Source organism: Penicillium vulpinum, assembly GCF_028829585.1.
Source record: "Penicillium vulpinum strain IBT 29486 chromosome Unknown utg000002l_segment0_segment0, whole genome shotgun sequence".
Lineage (NCBI taxonomy): Eukaryota > Fungi > Ascomycota > Eurotiomycetes > Eurotiales > Aspergillaceae > Penicillium > Penicillium vulpinum.
Window position 1 is genome coordinate 3,903,629 of NW_026643242.1, and position 13,028 is coordinate 3,916,656.

The window sequence follows — 13,028 nt, forward strand, 5'->3', positions numbered from 1 at the left end:
CAGGAAGCAAGTGAAGTACTCCCCCCCCGGCCCTAGTACCTCTATAGAATCGGGTATTCGGCCACGTACTCGGCCCCCCCGCGGGTGTGGAATATACAGATTGCCAGGGTATCGAAGGGAAATATATCCAAATAGACCAATTAATTAGTTGAATTAATTTAATGGTGTTTCGGTTGAGATAAATATATTTAAATTTAATAGGTTGGGTGGGGTGCGCAGCTCGCCCGGGAAATACGTTAACTAACTAACTAGTTACAGATTTTTTGGGGTGCAGGGATCAAAACCCGATACCCACCTACTTATTAAGTACTTACTAATATTCACGGCTACCTAACTAAGCACCTACCTACCTACCTACCTACCTACCTACCTACCTACCTACCTACCTACCTACCTACCTACCTACCTACCTACCTACCTACCTAACTATGTACCTACTGTTGTAGGTAGGTACCTAGGTGAACTATCCGCAACATAGGTATATATATATGTACCTACCTAGGTACGGCCTGGTCAGCCCCAATGTTGTAGGTAAGGCCTATATAGGCCTAGTACCTCGTACTTAAGGCACTTCAGATACAACATAGATAGTGTATTTTTTTTTTTTTTTCTTGCAATTGTTTCATTTATGTTTTTGTTTATGCCTTTGTCCCCTAGAAAGCATCTGGGAAAGCATAAAGTGATTAACATCCTCATCTCCCCAATAGGTGAGATGACTGGCAATGCTGGCTATTAATGAAATATCGAAAGTTCCCCTACATTCCTGTCAACAAGGTTCAATAATGCAGAGCATACGGAGTAGTGTCTTACTCTTGGATACTGTAGTCCACACGTCCGTTTGCATTTAAGGCACGCACTTTCGCGTCTTCGAATTTCAACCTCCGGTCCTGGTTAGTGTCGGCATCGGGATATGGACTCTCGCCATGATGGACACTCCTGTTTTTTTGAAACCCATCGTAAAGAGTTTCTAGATCGGAGTCGATCAATGTCTGATAGTGATCATCAGATCCCTCGGGGCCAGGCTGAACTAAGCCTGACTGTGACCGTATATGGGTTGATTCATCACCTATTTTACTAGAAGTGCGAGCCGCCGATGAGGCGTCATCACTTTTCAGACCCAAGCTGCGATTCAACAGACTGCTTGCAACACCCGTGGTGAAATTTGTCCACAGAGATCCCACGCTTTGGCCCATGCGGCTACCGAGAATAGATAGACTCTGACCAGAGGTCGTCCAGAGGCTTTTCTTCACCGATGGTAGAGGCTGAGGTTTGAGGGTTGCCATCGCCGGAGATATCAGAGGCTCAACCCGGTAGCTCACCGGGTCAGAAGGATGGAAGATGTTGTAGAGATCTCGACATTTTGGTGTTGAGATGATACTGGGATTGTCGATGAGCACGTGTCCAGGACCATGCGAAGCCAAGTCAACCGCCACATCCAGAGCATTTTTGCGATATCGGGGATCCAAGGCAGAATATCCACCAATCGTCTTACCCTTGAGCATTTGAAAGAGTGCAATGGGGGATCCTAGACAAAAAAACTCTTCGCAATCAAAATCAAATGCACTTGCACCTTTGGGAGTAGAGTCGTCGCTCTCTTGGGCCGTTCCCTTGGAGGCACCATCCTGTCTGGCATTGGTTCCCGGCTGGTGACATAAGATATCAAATAGAATCGCGCTTCCAAGCGAATGCCCGCAGAGACTGACTGATCCCTTGAAAGAAGGATTTTGCTTCCGGTAAAGCCGGAGGATCCGATTGCATTCTTGGATGACAATATTAGAGATATGCTCACAGTACCCGCTTTGGTACAGAAGGACATCCATAGCCAAATCTGAAATGAGGTTCCGAACAGCTGGTACACTTTCCAGTGTTATATCGGATAGGCTGGGGTACGCATCATCCTCGAGAGCGTCTGCATCAGTGAGATCCAGTTCTTTCCTGTTCTGTCGAACTCCTCGGTAAGGAAAGTCTAGAAGATGGCGCCAGCACCTGGTAGAATTAGTAAAAAAGCAATGTCGAGGAAAGGAGCCAGTCTCAGTCTTACACAGGAAGCACTTGAACACGGCAATTCTTATCGCTGCCCGGGAGCGCTGAGTTCAGCGCTTGGAGGTCAGGCGAACCTTTGTAGACAGTTTTCAGTGTCTTGCGAAGCACATTTACATCATGTATGAAATTGATGCTTTCCAGTCGTAAACCTAGTCGCTGGCCAATTCCATGGGTGACAAGAACTAGATGATCAACCTCGCGCTCTCTGTCCGCGCCGTCCAGTTCTCTCGACTCTTCCATCTCCTGTTCCTCCTGCCTGCGAGCCTGTTCTTCGAGGTCATCTGGATTTTGCGGCTCGCCTGCAAGGGAGGACATTTGGCGTTCTAATGTTGATTTTGGTGTACTTTCGTAACCCTCGAATCCATCAGCTGTGGTTGGCTTGAGAGTATCCGTAGCTTGTTCTGCTTTTTCTTTCAAGACATCATTCAAACCTTTGCCAGACTCGCTCAGTGGTTTTTGTTTGGGTTCCTTTGCCTCTAGTGTCTCTTTTGGCTTCCTGGGCTCGAAACTGCGTACCAATTTCGTTCCTGGAACCCCTCCAAGCTTTTGATACACCGAAGTACTGAAGCGTGACATAAAATCATCATTCATCAACCAGGCCGTCGTGGAATCTTGATAGCCGACTATTCTATTCATGTAAGCGCCAAAAAGACGATACTGCTGAGATTCCACTGTAGGGCCGTTGAAATCATTCCCTGTAGCACGGGGAGGAGAATTCGGGTTGGATGATTGAGGGGGTTTGGAATCTAGTTCATAGGCGTTGATTGGCATGCTTTTGGTCTGGCCAGATTTATCTTGTTCGTTTGTTTTCGAATTCTGTTCTAATGGCTGGGACCTCCATGGACATAGTTTGATATAGCCCTCTTCAAGTTGGGTAGCAAGATTTTCTTCACATGGTTTTAGGGTCGATCCATCCTGAACGAACCATGTTCCACGACGGACTTCATATATAGGGCCAATCCAATAGGTGGGACTCAACTCTCGTTGTTCCACATCGACATTGAAAAGAAAATCCTCATTCACGGGTACTTTGGACAATACTGGTTCGCTGTCATTTGGCTGGTTTTGTTGACGGGCATCTTCGATATCTGAGAGTTTCTGAAACGTCGTTTCGATGGACTGGGAGTCTTTCCCTGGGAAAGGTATAAATTTCTTCGGTGATGGTAAGGGTTTTTGGTCTGCCTTTTTCTGTCCTAGAATGGATGGTTTTCGCTTGGGCGAGTCCACTGCATAGAACCACCTGACTTTCAATGGAGGGCAATCGGGAGGATAACGTCGCATGCTTAATCGATGCATGTGGGTCACCGTATGGTCCTCCCCTTGCGATCGCTGCAAGACATCGGGGTTAGGGTGACCGCCAGACTGTGGTGTTGGTGTTGGTGTTGGTGTTGTGCTTCTTGGTGTACTCCAGGGAGTTAATGTCCCTAAGAACGACTTTTGTTCTGCACCTGCCATGGGGAGGAGCGCCCGTCGGAAGGCAGCGTTATGAACCAACAACCAATGTGAGCAGCTAGTATATTGATGAACGGTCGAAGTGGAGGTGGTGTAAAAAATGAACATAAAGAGAAACTAGAAATCAAGCGATATCCGAAAGCGTCAAAAAAACAGATAAAATATTGGAGTTGCAAATGAACGTTGGAGATCGGAAATGATGTAATCGTGGACTTACTCCAGGGCTCCGTAGGTTAACTAGTTACCTACATAGTCCATAAGTTTCGACACCCTCATTGGCGACCGCCTTCCTATATAGCATATTGTCTACTTAGATAGTCATACCGCTCAGAATATAGGATTTTGGTTGGTGGAATTAGGGCAGGCAGAATAAGGGGTGCTGAAACTTATGGACCGTCACTGTAGGTAACTACATATGCAATTACGTTGTCTTTACATATATATGGTACTTAGTAATCCGTACATATGGATCCATTATATATAACTATCCATGTATATGTGTATGTCTGTATGTACATTAAATGTACATTATGTATATGCAGTGTCGACGTCATTCGAAGAACTTCCCGAATACGAGAACATTGCGTTACTGACATGATACTTACACACTCATACAACAATACACCTAGCGTGATGTACTCCGTATTATTTGGTATTTGCTATGTATGTACTTTCAATACGGTGTGGCTCAATTCTCTCCCCCTCGGTTCGTGTATACCTGGCTGCCTTTCGCCCTGCACTGCCCACCTTTTAACACGGATCGGATTTCCTCTGGTCTTTTTTTTTAGTACTTTCTTTACCCCTTGACAATTGATCTGTTCAGGCTGTAAACACTACTTCCTCCCTTTTTTTTGTCGAAACCCGGTTTCTCCCTGGGTGATCACCCCACCTATTTTGCCAGGGTTGTGATTCTGACAAGATGAACGTCCTCAAGCTCCAAAAGTACATTTCCTCGTCATTCAACGCATGCATATGCTGACCGTTATGATTAATATAGGCGTTTCCCGCAGCTTGATCAAGGCGAGATCTTTTCGCTCCAGGATGCATTCAACAGATTGGATGTCGAAGACCGTGGCTACCTTGATGAATCTACCGCGATCAAAGCTGTTCAGCAATCAGAACGCCAGCCGTATGATGTGGTGCGTGCAGCTTTGAAAAATGTGGAACTCGATAGCTCCCGGCGCGTGGAACTCGAAGATTATGTTGATGTAATACAACTTCCCCGCTTCCCTTTCTCATCTCGTTGATATTAACGCTACGGCAGCTCGTTTCGAAGCTTCGGACGGCACCTACTGAAGGTGCACGTGCAGCAACTACTCCCGCGGCCGTGATTCAAGGGGCCGGTGCTGGCACTGGAGCATCTCGGCATGTCTCCAAGGGCAGTGTGGGTGGACGAATCCATGTTCAGGGATCATCTTCCAATGTCACGCATACGATCAACGAAGACGAACGAACTGAGTTTACGCGACACATCAATGCTGTCCTGGCGGGCGATGCGGATGTTGGCAATCTCCTCCCTTTCCCCACTGATACATTCGAGATGTTTGATAAGTGCAAGGATGGCTTGGTCCTGGCAAAGTTGATCAACGACAGCGTACCAGACACCATTGATGAGCGTGTTCTGAATAAGGCCGGGAAGAAGATAAAGCAGCTGAATGCTTTCCACATGACCGAGAACAATAACATTGTTATCAATTCTGCCAAGGGTATCGGATGTTCAGTTGTTAACATTGGAAGCGGGGATATCATTGAAGTGCGTGAGCATCTCATCCTCGGTCTCATCTGGCAAATCATCCGCCGTGGTCTTCTTGGGAAGATTGATATCAAACTCCACCCGGAGCTTTATAGGCTTTTGGATGAGGATGAAACTCTGGAGCAGTTCTTGCGTTTGCCTCCAGAGCAGATTCTGCTTCGCTGGTTCAACTATCATCTCAAGAACGCTAAGTGGGACAGACGGTATGTCCAGACGAGGGAGGAACAAAGAAAGTCACGTGGCTAACCGATGTAGAGTAACGAATTTCTCTACCGATGTCAAGGATGGCGAGAACTACACCGTTCTTCTTAACCAATTAGCACCCGATATTTGCTCGCGTGCCCCTCTCCAAACCCGAGACTTGCTTGAGCGGGCTGAGCAGGTCCTTCAGAACGCCGATTCGCTTGATTGCCGCAAGTTCCTAACCCCTACGTCATTGGTTGCTGGAAACCCCAAGCTGAACCTCGCCTTTGTCGCCAACCTGTTCAACACCCACCCAGGACTGGACCCGATCACCGAGGAGGAGAAGCTCGAAGTTGAAGACTTTGACGCTGAGGGTGAGCGAGAGGCCAGAGTCTTCACTCTTTGGTTAAATTCGTTGGATGTGCAGCCGGCAGTCAACTCACTCTTCGACGACCTACGCGATGGCTCTATTTTGCTGCAGGCATACGACAAGGTAATTCCTGGAAGCGTGAACTGGAGGCATGTCAACAAGCCACCAGCCTCTGGCGGTGAATTGATGCGGTTCAAGGCCGTTGAAAATACCAATTACTCAATCGAGCTTGGGAAACATAATGGGTTCTCCCTTGTCGGCGTTCAGGGCGCTGATATCACCGATGGCCAACGAACCCTCACTCTCGGATTGGTATGGCAGCTAATGCGCCGTGATATCACCAACACACTCTCTGCGCTAGCCCAACGGCTGGGCAAACGCGAAATTACCGATACTGAGATGATCCGCTGGGCCAACGACATGTCTAGCAGTGGCGGCAAGGCTTCCACGATACGCAGCTTCAAAGACAAGTCTATTGGATCCGGAATCTTCCTCCTTGATGTGCTCAACGGCATGAAGAGCAGCTATGTGGATTACGATTTGGTCACGCCCGGTCGGACCGATGAAGAGGCATATGCAAACGCTAAACTTTCTATCAGTATCGCCCGAAAGATGGGTGCCACCATCTGGTTGGTCCCGGAGGATATCTGTCAAGTTCGGTCTCGTTTGGTCACTACGTTTATTGGTAAGCTAATACTTTCATTAATATGGCAGACATTTCAGTTTCTAACAGATGATAGGCTCCCTTATGGCTACACACGAGAAAATGTAAGGAACACAACTGTTCAATTAGGCCAATCGTCATGGCATTGCATACTTTTTCTTTTTGTATCCCCCAATACATGTAAATCTGCCGCTTCTCAAGGCGAACCCCAAGTGTGGATTTCAATCAAAGATTCATTGTTACAATACTAGATATTTGCCTCTTCTCTGATTGATTAAAGATACTGCTCAAACCATGCAACTGCTTGCAAGAAGGCAGACTCTTTGGCAAGGCGGATTGCCGGCTTGGCGATATCTGCACGGACAGCAAACCCATGCTTAACGCCACTGAAAAAGTTGATCTGGTACGGCTGGCCTGTCTTGGCCAGTATATCCTCGGATTCATGGCGCTTTGAGGCCGGGAAGGTTGAGTCGGTTTCTATCAAGTATTTAGTCAAGACACTGTAGCCAGACAATAACGACTTACCAGCCGCGGCAATAGACAATGGGCCTTGGACTGCTTGTAGTTTCTCTGCTTCGACAAAACTCGGGTTTGCCATATAGGTAACATCGCAAAGGCCTGGCCGGAGCAGTTGGACGGCATATTTTGCCTGTATTTGTCAACTCGGGCAGCAGCAAGACATATAGGGAACATGGACATACCCCGAAGCAATATCCGATAGCACTAACACGCTCACATCCCATGTTGGACTTCATTTCCTTTAGTATCGCCTGGACCACGGGTTCAATATGGTCTGGCAGATGATTGGGAGGGCCCTTTAAGCCATTTCATCAAGTCGAAACTAGCGGCCCGGTTCAACAGCACTGGATCACCGTGGGATAGTTTGGCATGACAACCACGTAGCCATTTTCTGCTAGTTGGTCCGCAATAAGCTGCGCATTGGTGAAACGGTGACCAATTACATCGGTGAGCAGCAGTATGGCACATCTGGTAAAACGCTTGGGGCGTGAGATGTAGCTCGACTACGACCATCAGCGAACTATAGCGTATCCCTAGAGGGTTGGAAGTGTATACCTTCGTCGATTTGTTGGGATTGACCCTTTATGTTGAACACCAGTGACGCATCCGGCAGCGGGTAGATTATATGCCATTTAGATCCGTTTGGGGAATGAAGCGAGAGGGTAGTATAGGAATGGCCTAGGGAAGAAGGATACATAGGAGATATATAAATACATATATAAAAGAGGGGTGCATGTGTAGTAATGACGGGCCCGTTCCTAACCAATCCGGCAAAATAGAAAGGATACGAGAGTATAACAATAAAATGAAATAATATACACAAGTAATACACGCACGCACGCACGCACATATATATATTTATCTAATATCAACCTTGGAAATAACATACAGGTATATATGTAATAGATTTCTAACTGTTTACACGTATTTATCATTGTCATGGAAAATACGCTCTTGTCCAAGTCATAGCCATAGCATATTAAGTATAAGATATCAAAGCAGTGACTATCCATGGATATGTATCTAGCTACTGTATCAGATCAAATGATTAGGTACAAACTGCATAACAGACTTGGCCCTGTAAATATGCCCAGCCAAAAGACGATATTTCCCAACAAACGGCGACCTCGCATCAGGCGAGTCCGACTTAGCGCAGCAAGCGGCAGTTGAGACATCTGAAGGATTAGTAGATAACCTCGGAGTCGCCGGAAGATGCACAGCATGATCAGCTCATGTACACATGCAGATAAGAGAAAAGTGAGGAGACTGGCAGATACTCGCGACAAACGGTATTCACTGATAGAGCCATGGTATACATGCCGAAATAAGAAGTTATGGACTGGGCGGTTCCAATCCCGCGCGAACTGATCCCACGAGACCGAGTTCCACCAATCGGAATAGAACCCTCGGTCCGCAAACATGGTGATCTCAGCTAGAGCATTGAGCTATATAAACTTAGCAATAAATCAAGGTAGCAGACAGCTGGAGAGACCTACAACACACTCCCATATCACGTAGAATGCGAGTAGATACTCCATCATGAATGGAAAAAGCAAGTCACCGAGAACCCAGGGAAATTCCCGAAGTCTCTCCTGAGCGGTCATTCCCTCCGCTTTCATATGCACCGTGTCCATCACTACCGGGTATATCCATGATTGGGAGACTGCGATCATAACCACAATGATGCCGAATGTGGCCAGTGTTTTCTCTGCGACATAGAGCCAGTCAATTTTCTTGGTTCGCGGGTATTCAAGCTCATAGACCAATGTGGGCAATGCCATAAAGTCACAGATATTTCTTATTGTCAAGTTTTGAGGATAGTGATTGTTGGTCAGTGAACAACGGCCCTGTAATCCCTCAGATAAGACCTCGATCTCCTGCTCAAGTAGCTCTCTGAGGGACTTCACCTGGTTCGGCTCAAGCGGCACGCCGGTCTCAATCGTTCCAATAAGTGATAAAAGCTGGTCGGTTTCATGGGATCGAGAATAGTTCCTGAGGTCAGAAGAGCGCCGACTAGAGTCTTTTCTCTTGAGGTCTGTGATCTCAGCATTGAGTTCCGTATCAACCGCGGAAGAGTGCCCTATTTTGGCAGATGTAGAATGTCCTCTGTCTTTGTCTTTGATTTGGCTAAGACTTGCTCTCAGCATATTTCGTTTGCGATACATTTCTGACACTGTCCTCATTAGCTCTTGCTTATGACCGAACAGAGATTGACATACAGTAGCCATTGTAAGCTGCATAGCTGTGTTGCTTCATCAGCATAGCCAAGCAGTGCAATACGATAAAGACCGTGTGTGTCCACGGCCAATCGCGATGATATGTCCACCATATAACGACTCCAAGGTATGTAGTTTGCCAGATCTATATAGGTCAGCAATGCAACAGGATTGGGGGCCAAATTTTGAGACTGACATTTTGAATAAGCCAACCGAGACCGTTCCAACGAATATATCCCTTGAGTACCACTCGTTGTAGTATCAGACAAAACCCCGTAGACCAACAAAGGAGCAAGTCAGTCAGCCCGAGGACCATGACATCTTTATCCAACATGAGATGAATAATCTCGTTTTTGCCCCATATGCTGCCATAGGTTCTCCAATTGTTGGCAGCAAGCCTGAATAACATCAGGGTCACCCCCATCCAGAAGAGAACAAAAAAGCCATGGAACTGGGGGGCTGTAGTGCCCAAATCTTGAAAGGTACTCAGCTGTCGGGTGAATTCCAGGTCCTGAAACCTGAATTTCCGTTTCTCACCCGACTCATGTGAGAGATTGTGTTTGAGAATCTCTTGTAAAAGCTCGGCATCCTCCGCGCTGAGCAAGTATTGACCAGCTTGCTCAGTCTCGAGCTTCACGACAGAATCGCTCGATTCTAGTTCTTCCGAGTTCATAATTATGCATCACGTAAATTGTTCAAATCTCAAGTTTTAGAGCTCTACAGTCTCGGGTTTTTTTTCCTTCTTCCCCCTTGGGGCGGTAAATGCGGTAAATGACGTTGTGGACGTTCTGTGGAGCTACGGTTCGTTCCTAGACTGGAGTATCCAGGGATAGAAAGATTATAAATACTTTGTTTAAAAACAAAAAGAAACAAAGTACAGCGATCAAGTAAAAAGAAAAGTAGAAGAAGTACAGTTATACCTATAATAATATAACTACATATGTATGTAGCTATAAGCTCCTGTGTGACCTGAAATTGTACTTTTCTCCGCCTTAGCTCTCCTGCCTCTGGAGGTCTGGTTTGCTTCTCTCTTCCTCTTTTCTTACTACCTTCCTTCACCATCAATTGACTTTTATTCCATTGAGAAATGGATACACTACAAACCCCCCAAGTTCGAGTCCCTGGCGAAACCCCTGAATCAACTCAACCAGAACTCAATGCGACTGCGACTGCGAACCAAAACTCCACCGAGGTAGAGATGGGAGGAACACAAGACACAAGACAACCTGAACTCGAGCCTGCGCAAGAATATCCGACTCTTCCAGATGTGCAGGGAGAGCTAGAGCCACCCGTCCCGGCAAAGAAGACCGGCTTCAACTTCCTTGAGTGAGCATTCTTTCCCCAAGCCTTTGCGACATAATTTCTTTTTCAAAAATGGCACCACCTTCAATTATCCCAACTACTACTCGCAAGCTCACAACTACTTGTAGCTTCCTGACTTCCCCTATCGTTGAGATTATCGTTGGGAAAGACGATAATGAGACCGTTATGACAGCTCATCAATCCCTCCTGGTGGAGGCGCCACTACTAGCCGAGTCTGTTAAAAAATTTGAAGCACTGGGCCCGGTGAGTTCATTCATTTATATTTGATGCACGTATATATACATTCATACTCATTATGATTGATAGCGACGCATCAGCCTGCCAGAAGAGGACGTCGATGCCTTCGGTTGCTTCCTCCAGTTCCAGTATACGCGCGATTACACTGTCACTCAAACCGAAACACCCGGGGAAACAGATGAAGATAAAAGCGGCGACGAGTTGCTGCGTCATGCGCGTATATACACGCTGGCAGAGAAGCTGGGCCTGCCAACACTCCAGCGCATTGCCCATAGCAAGATCCATAAGGTCAAGAGCTCACCTCATGCGGAGCTTTCATATGCCCGTTACGTATACTCTCATACACCAGCAGCAGACACCACCATCCGGAAGCCTGTGGCGACTTACTGGGCGAACCAAAGTCACGTGCTGCGTCAGGAGGTTGGGGACGACTTTAAGGATCTGTGCATTGAAGTGCCAGAGTTTTCCTTTGATGTTTTGACTATCATTCTGGATCGCAAGTTGAAGAATGGACCGGCAGATGAGATCAAGGGAAGTGCACGCAAGCGCAGAAGAGACATTTAGTTATTGCCAGTTGTACAATCACATATCCGAGGATCAACAATGTATTCTTATCCTAATTTGATATGAAGGTTCTTGAACGGTCCAGGAAAAATCTTGTTGGCGGCAAATGACTGATTTTTATAAAGCCAGGCTCTCCACCTCCTCAATGAATTTCGGGGCTGTGGTCAGATTCTCAGAACCATCTTTGGTGATGTGGATGTTGTCTTCGATGCGCACTCCTCCCACACTCCAATACCGCTCCAAGACCTCGGTGTCGATATACTTACTGGTCTCGGGGGCCTTTAAGACGGGGTCGATGATGAAACGACAGAAATAGATCTGGTACATGATAAGAATTGGGCGTTGAGAAAGAGGATCCCCAAGGAGCAGTACTTACACCAGGCTCAACAGTGACCACAGAGCCAGCAGGCAGGTTAGCGCGAACACGCAGGTAGCGGAACATGGTATCCTTGTCCTCATAGTTGGCGTTACCACCGGTATCATGGGTGTCCATTCCCAGGTAGTGACCGAGGCCATGGGGGAAGAAGGCCACGCTGACACGCTTTTCAAATAAATCGTCCTCGGATCCGCGCAGGATACCCAGCTTCAACAAGCCACGGATAGCAATGCGATGTGCCAGCGCGTGCACGTCGTCCCAGCACACGCCTTCCTTGAGCATCGCAATACACTCTGTCTGCATCTGGAGGACAATCTCATAAATCTGGCGGGTCTCAGGCGCAAACCTTCCATTCAGAGGAATCACACGCGTAATATCGGCGCAGTAAGTCTGGTATTCGCCACCAGCATCGATGAGAACATTATTCTTCCGCTGCTTGGTGACGGGATCGACCAGGTCGACATCGTTTCTAACATAATGAAGAGTAGCACCCCCCTCACCTCCAGCAACGATGGGATGGTAGGACTGCTCGCGACATCCATTGGCAATACAAGCGCCAATAATGGCAGCCTCAATCTCGCGCTCGTTAGTCGCGGTCTTGGAGGCCTGTATAGCAGCGATGTGCGCTTTGGTCGAGATATCGTTTGCCTTTCGCAAAAGTGCAATCTCGTACGCATCCTTGATGACACGAGTATCCTCGATAGCAATCTTCAGGCTGGCAGTGTTTGTTTCAGCGAAGCCCTGGAAGCTTGTGCCCTCTGACACCTGTTCCGCCATTGCAAAAGCAGCAGTTTGTCCATTATGGTTCGACGCGATCGACGCCAAGGTCGAATTGACATCGGTTGTGAACCGAACGTAGTCCACATCGTAGAGCTTTGCAGCCTCCTCGGGAGACAGGGGCAGTCCAGACCAAATGACTGACTCTGGGTCGATCGGTGGAATGAACAGAATCAATTCATCTTTGATGGTATCGTATACCACGGCGGCATTGGGCAAAAGACATCCAGTGAGATAGAAGAAAGGACGACGTTGCCTAAGATTGAGGTTAGTATCAATTCAGATCCTATTGACATGCTACATTACCTAAATGGCATATCCTCGTCGCTATCTTCAATCAATCGAGTTTTTTGCGCCTCAAGGTAGATAACTCCGGCCCCGCCATGCCGAGCCTTAATAGACTCAGCGACACGACGAGCATGGGCCTTAGCCGGATACTTGGCAGCGAGAATGGTATCCACAGTAGTCATGTTGAGTGAATAATACACCGTAGAACAAGTTGGAGGAGGAGAAAAGGGAGAGAGAAAGAGAGAGAATTGTTATTTAGGTAA

General features: G+C 47.2%; 6 protein-coding genes across 6 annotated transcripts; 3 read left to right on the forward strand and 3 right to left on the reverse strand.

The window, feature by feature from the left end:
* Window positions 1-622: 622 nt before the first annotated feature.
* N7479_004517 (DDHD family phospholipase) lies at window positions 623-3,603 on the reverse strand (the record flags this gene model as incomplete). Its single annotated transcript, XM_057252214.1, has 3 exons — window positions 623-755; window positions 811-1,986; window positions 2,042-3,603. 3 exons carry the CDS (start codon window positions 3,601-3,603, stop codon window positions 623-625), a joined length of 2,871 nt encoding a protein of 956 aa, XP_057111539.1.
* An 811-nt stretch (window positions 3,604-4,414) lies between these two features.
* On the forward strand, window positions 4,415-6,573 carry sac6 (fimbrin; the record flags this gene model as incomplete). Its single annotated transcript, XM_057252215.1, has 5 exons — window positions 4,415-4,437; window positions 4,493-4,703; window positions 4,760-5,451; window positions 5,504-6,486; window positions 6,542-6,573. The coding sequence occupies 5 exons, from the start codon at window positions 4,415-4,417 to the stop codon at window positions 6,571-6,573; spliced, it is 1,941 nt and encodes a 646-aa protein (XP_057111540.1).
* A 166-nt stretch (window positions 6,574-6,739) lies between these two features.
* On the reverse strand, window positions 6,740-9,873 carry N7479_004519 (uncharacterized protein; the record flags this gene model as incomplete). Its single annotated transcript, XM_057252216.1, has 8 exons — window positions 6,740-6,942; window positions 6,991-7,114; window positions 7,167-7,280; window positions 7,338-7,487; window positions 8,262-8,429; window positions 8,481-9,157; window positions 9,204-9,345; window positions 9,397-9,873. The coding sequence occupies 8 exons, from the start codon at window positions 9,871-9,873 to the stop codon at window positions 6,740-6,742; spliced, it is 2,055 nt and encodes a 684-aa protein (XP_057111541.1).
* Window positions 9,874-10,287: 414 nt separating this feature from the next.
* N7479_004520 (uncharacterized protein) lies at window positions 10,288-10,530 on the forward strand (the record flags this gene model as incomplete). The annotated part of the gene is made up of 1 exon (XM_057252217.1): window positions 10,288-10,530. The coding sequence occupies one exon, from the start codon at window positions 10,288-10,290 to the stop codon at window positions 10,528-10,530; it is 243 nt and encodes an 80-aa protein (XP_057111542.1).
* A 44-nt stretch (window positions 10,531-10,574) lies between these two features.
* Window positions 10,575-11,324, forward strand: N7479_004521 (uncharacterized protein; the record flags this gene model as incomplete). Its single annotated transcript, XM_057252218.1, has 2 exons — window positions 10,575-10,766; window positions 10,830-11,324. 2 exons carry the CDS (start codon window positions 10,575-10,577, stop codon window positions 11,322-11,324), a joined length of 687 nt encoding a protein of 228 aa, XP_057111543.1.
* Window positions 11,325-11,441: 117 nt separating this feature from the next.
* On the reverse strand, window positions 11,442-12,947 carry N7479_004522 (aminopeptidase P family protein; the record flags this gene model as incomplete). Its single annotated transcript, XM_057252219.1, has 3 exons — window positions 11,442-11,642; window positions 11,701-12,733; window positions 12,784-12,947. 3 exons carry the CDS (start codon window positions 12,945-12,947, stop codon window positions 11,442-11,444), a joined length of 1,398 nt encoding a protein of 465 aa, XP_057111544.1.
* Between the last annotated feature and the right edge of the window lie 81 nt (window positions 12,948-13,028).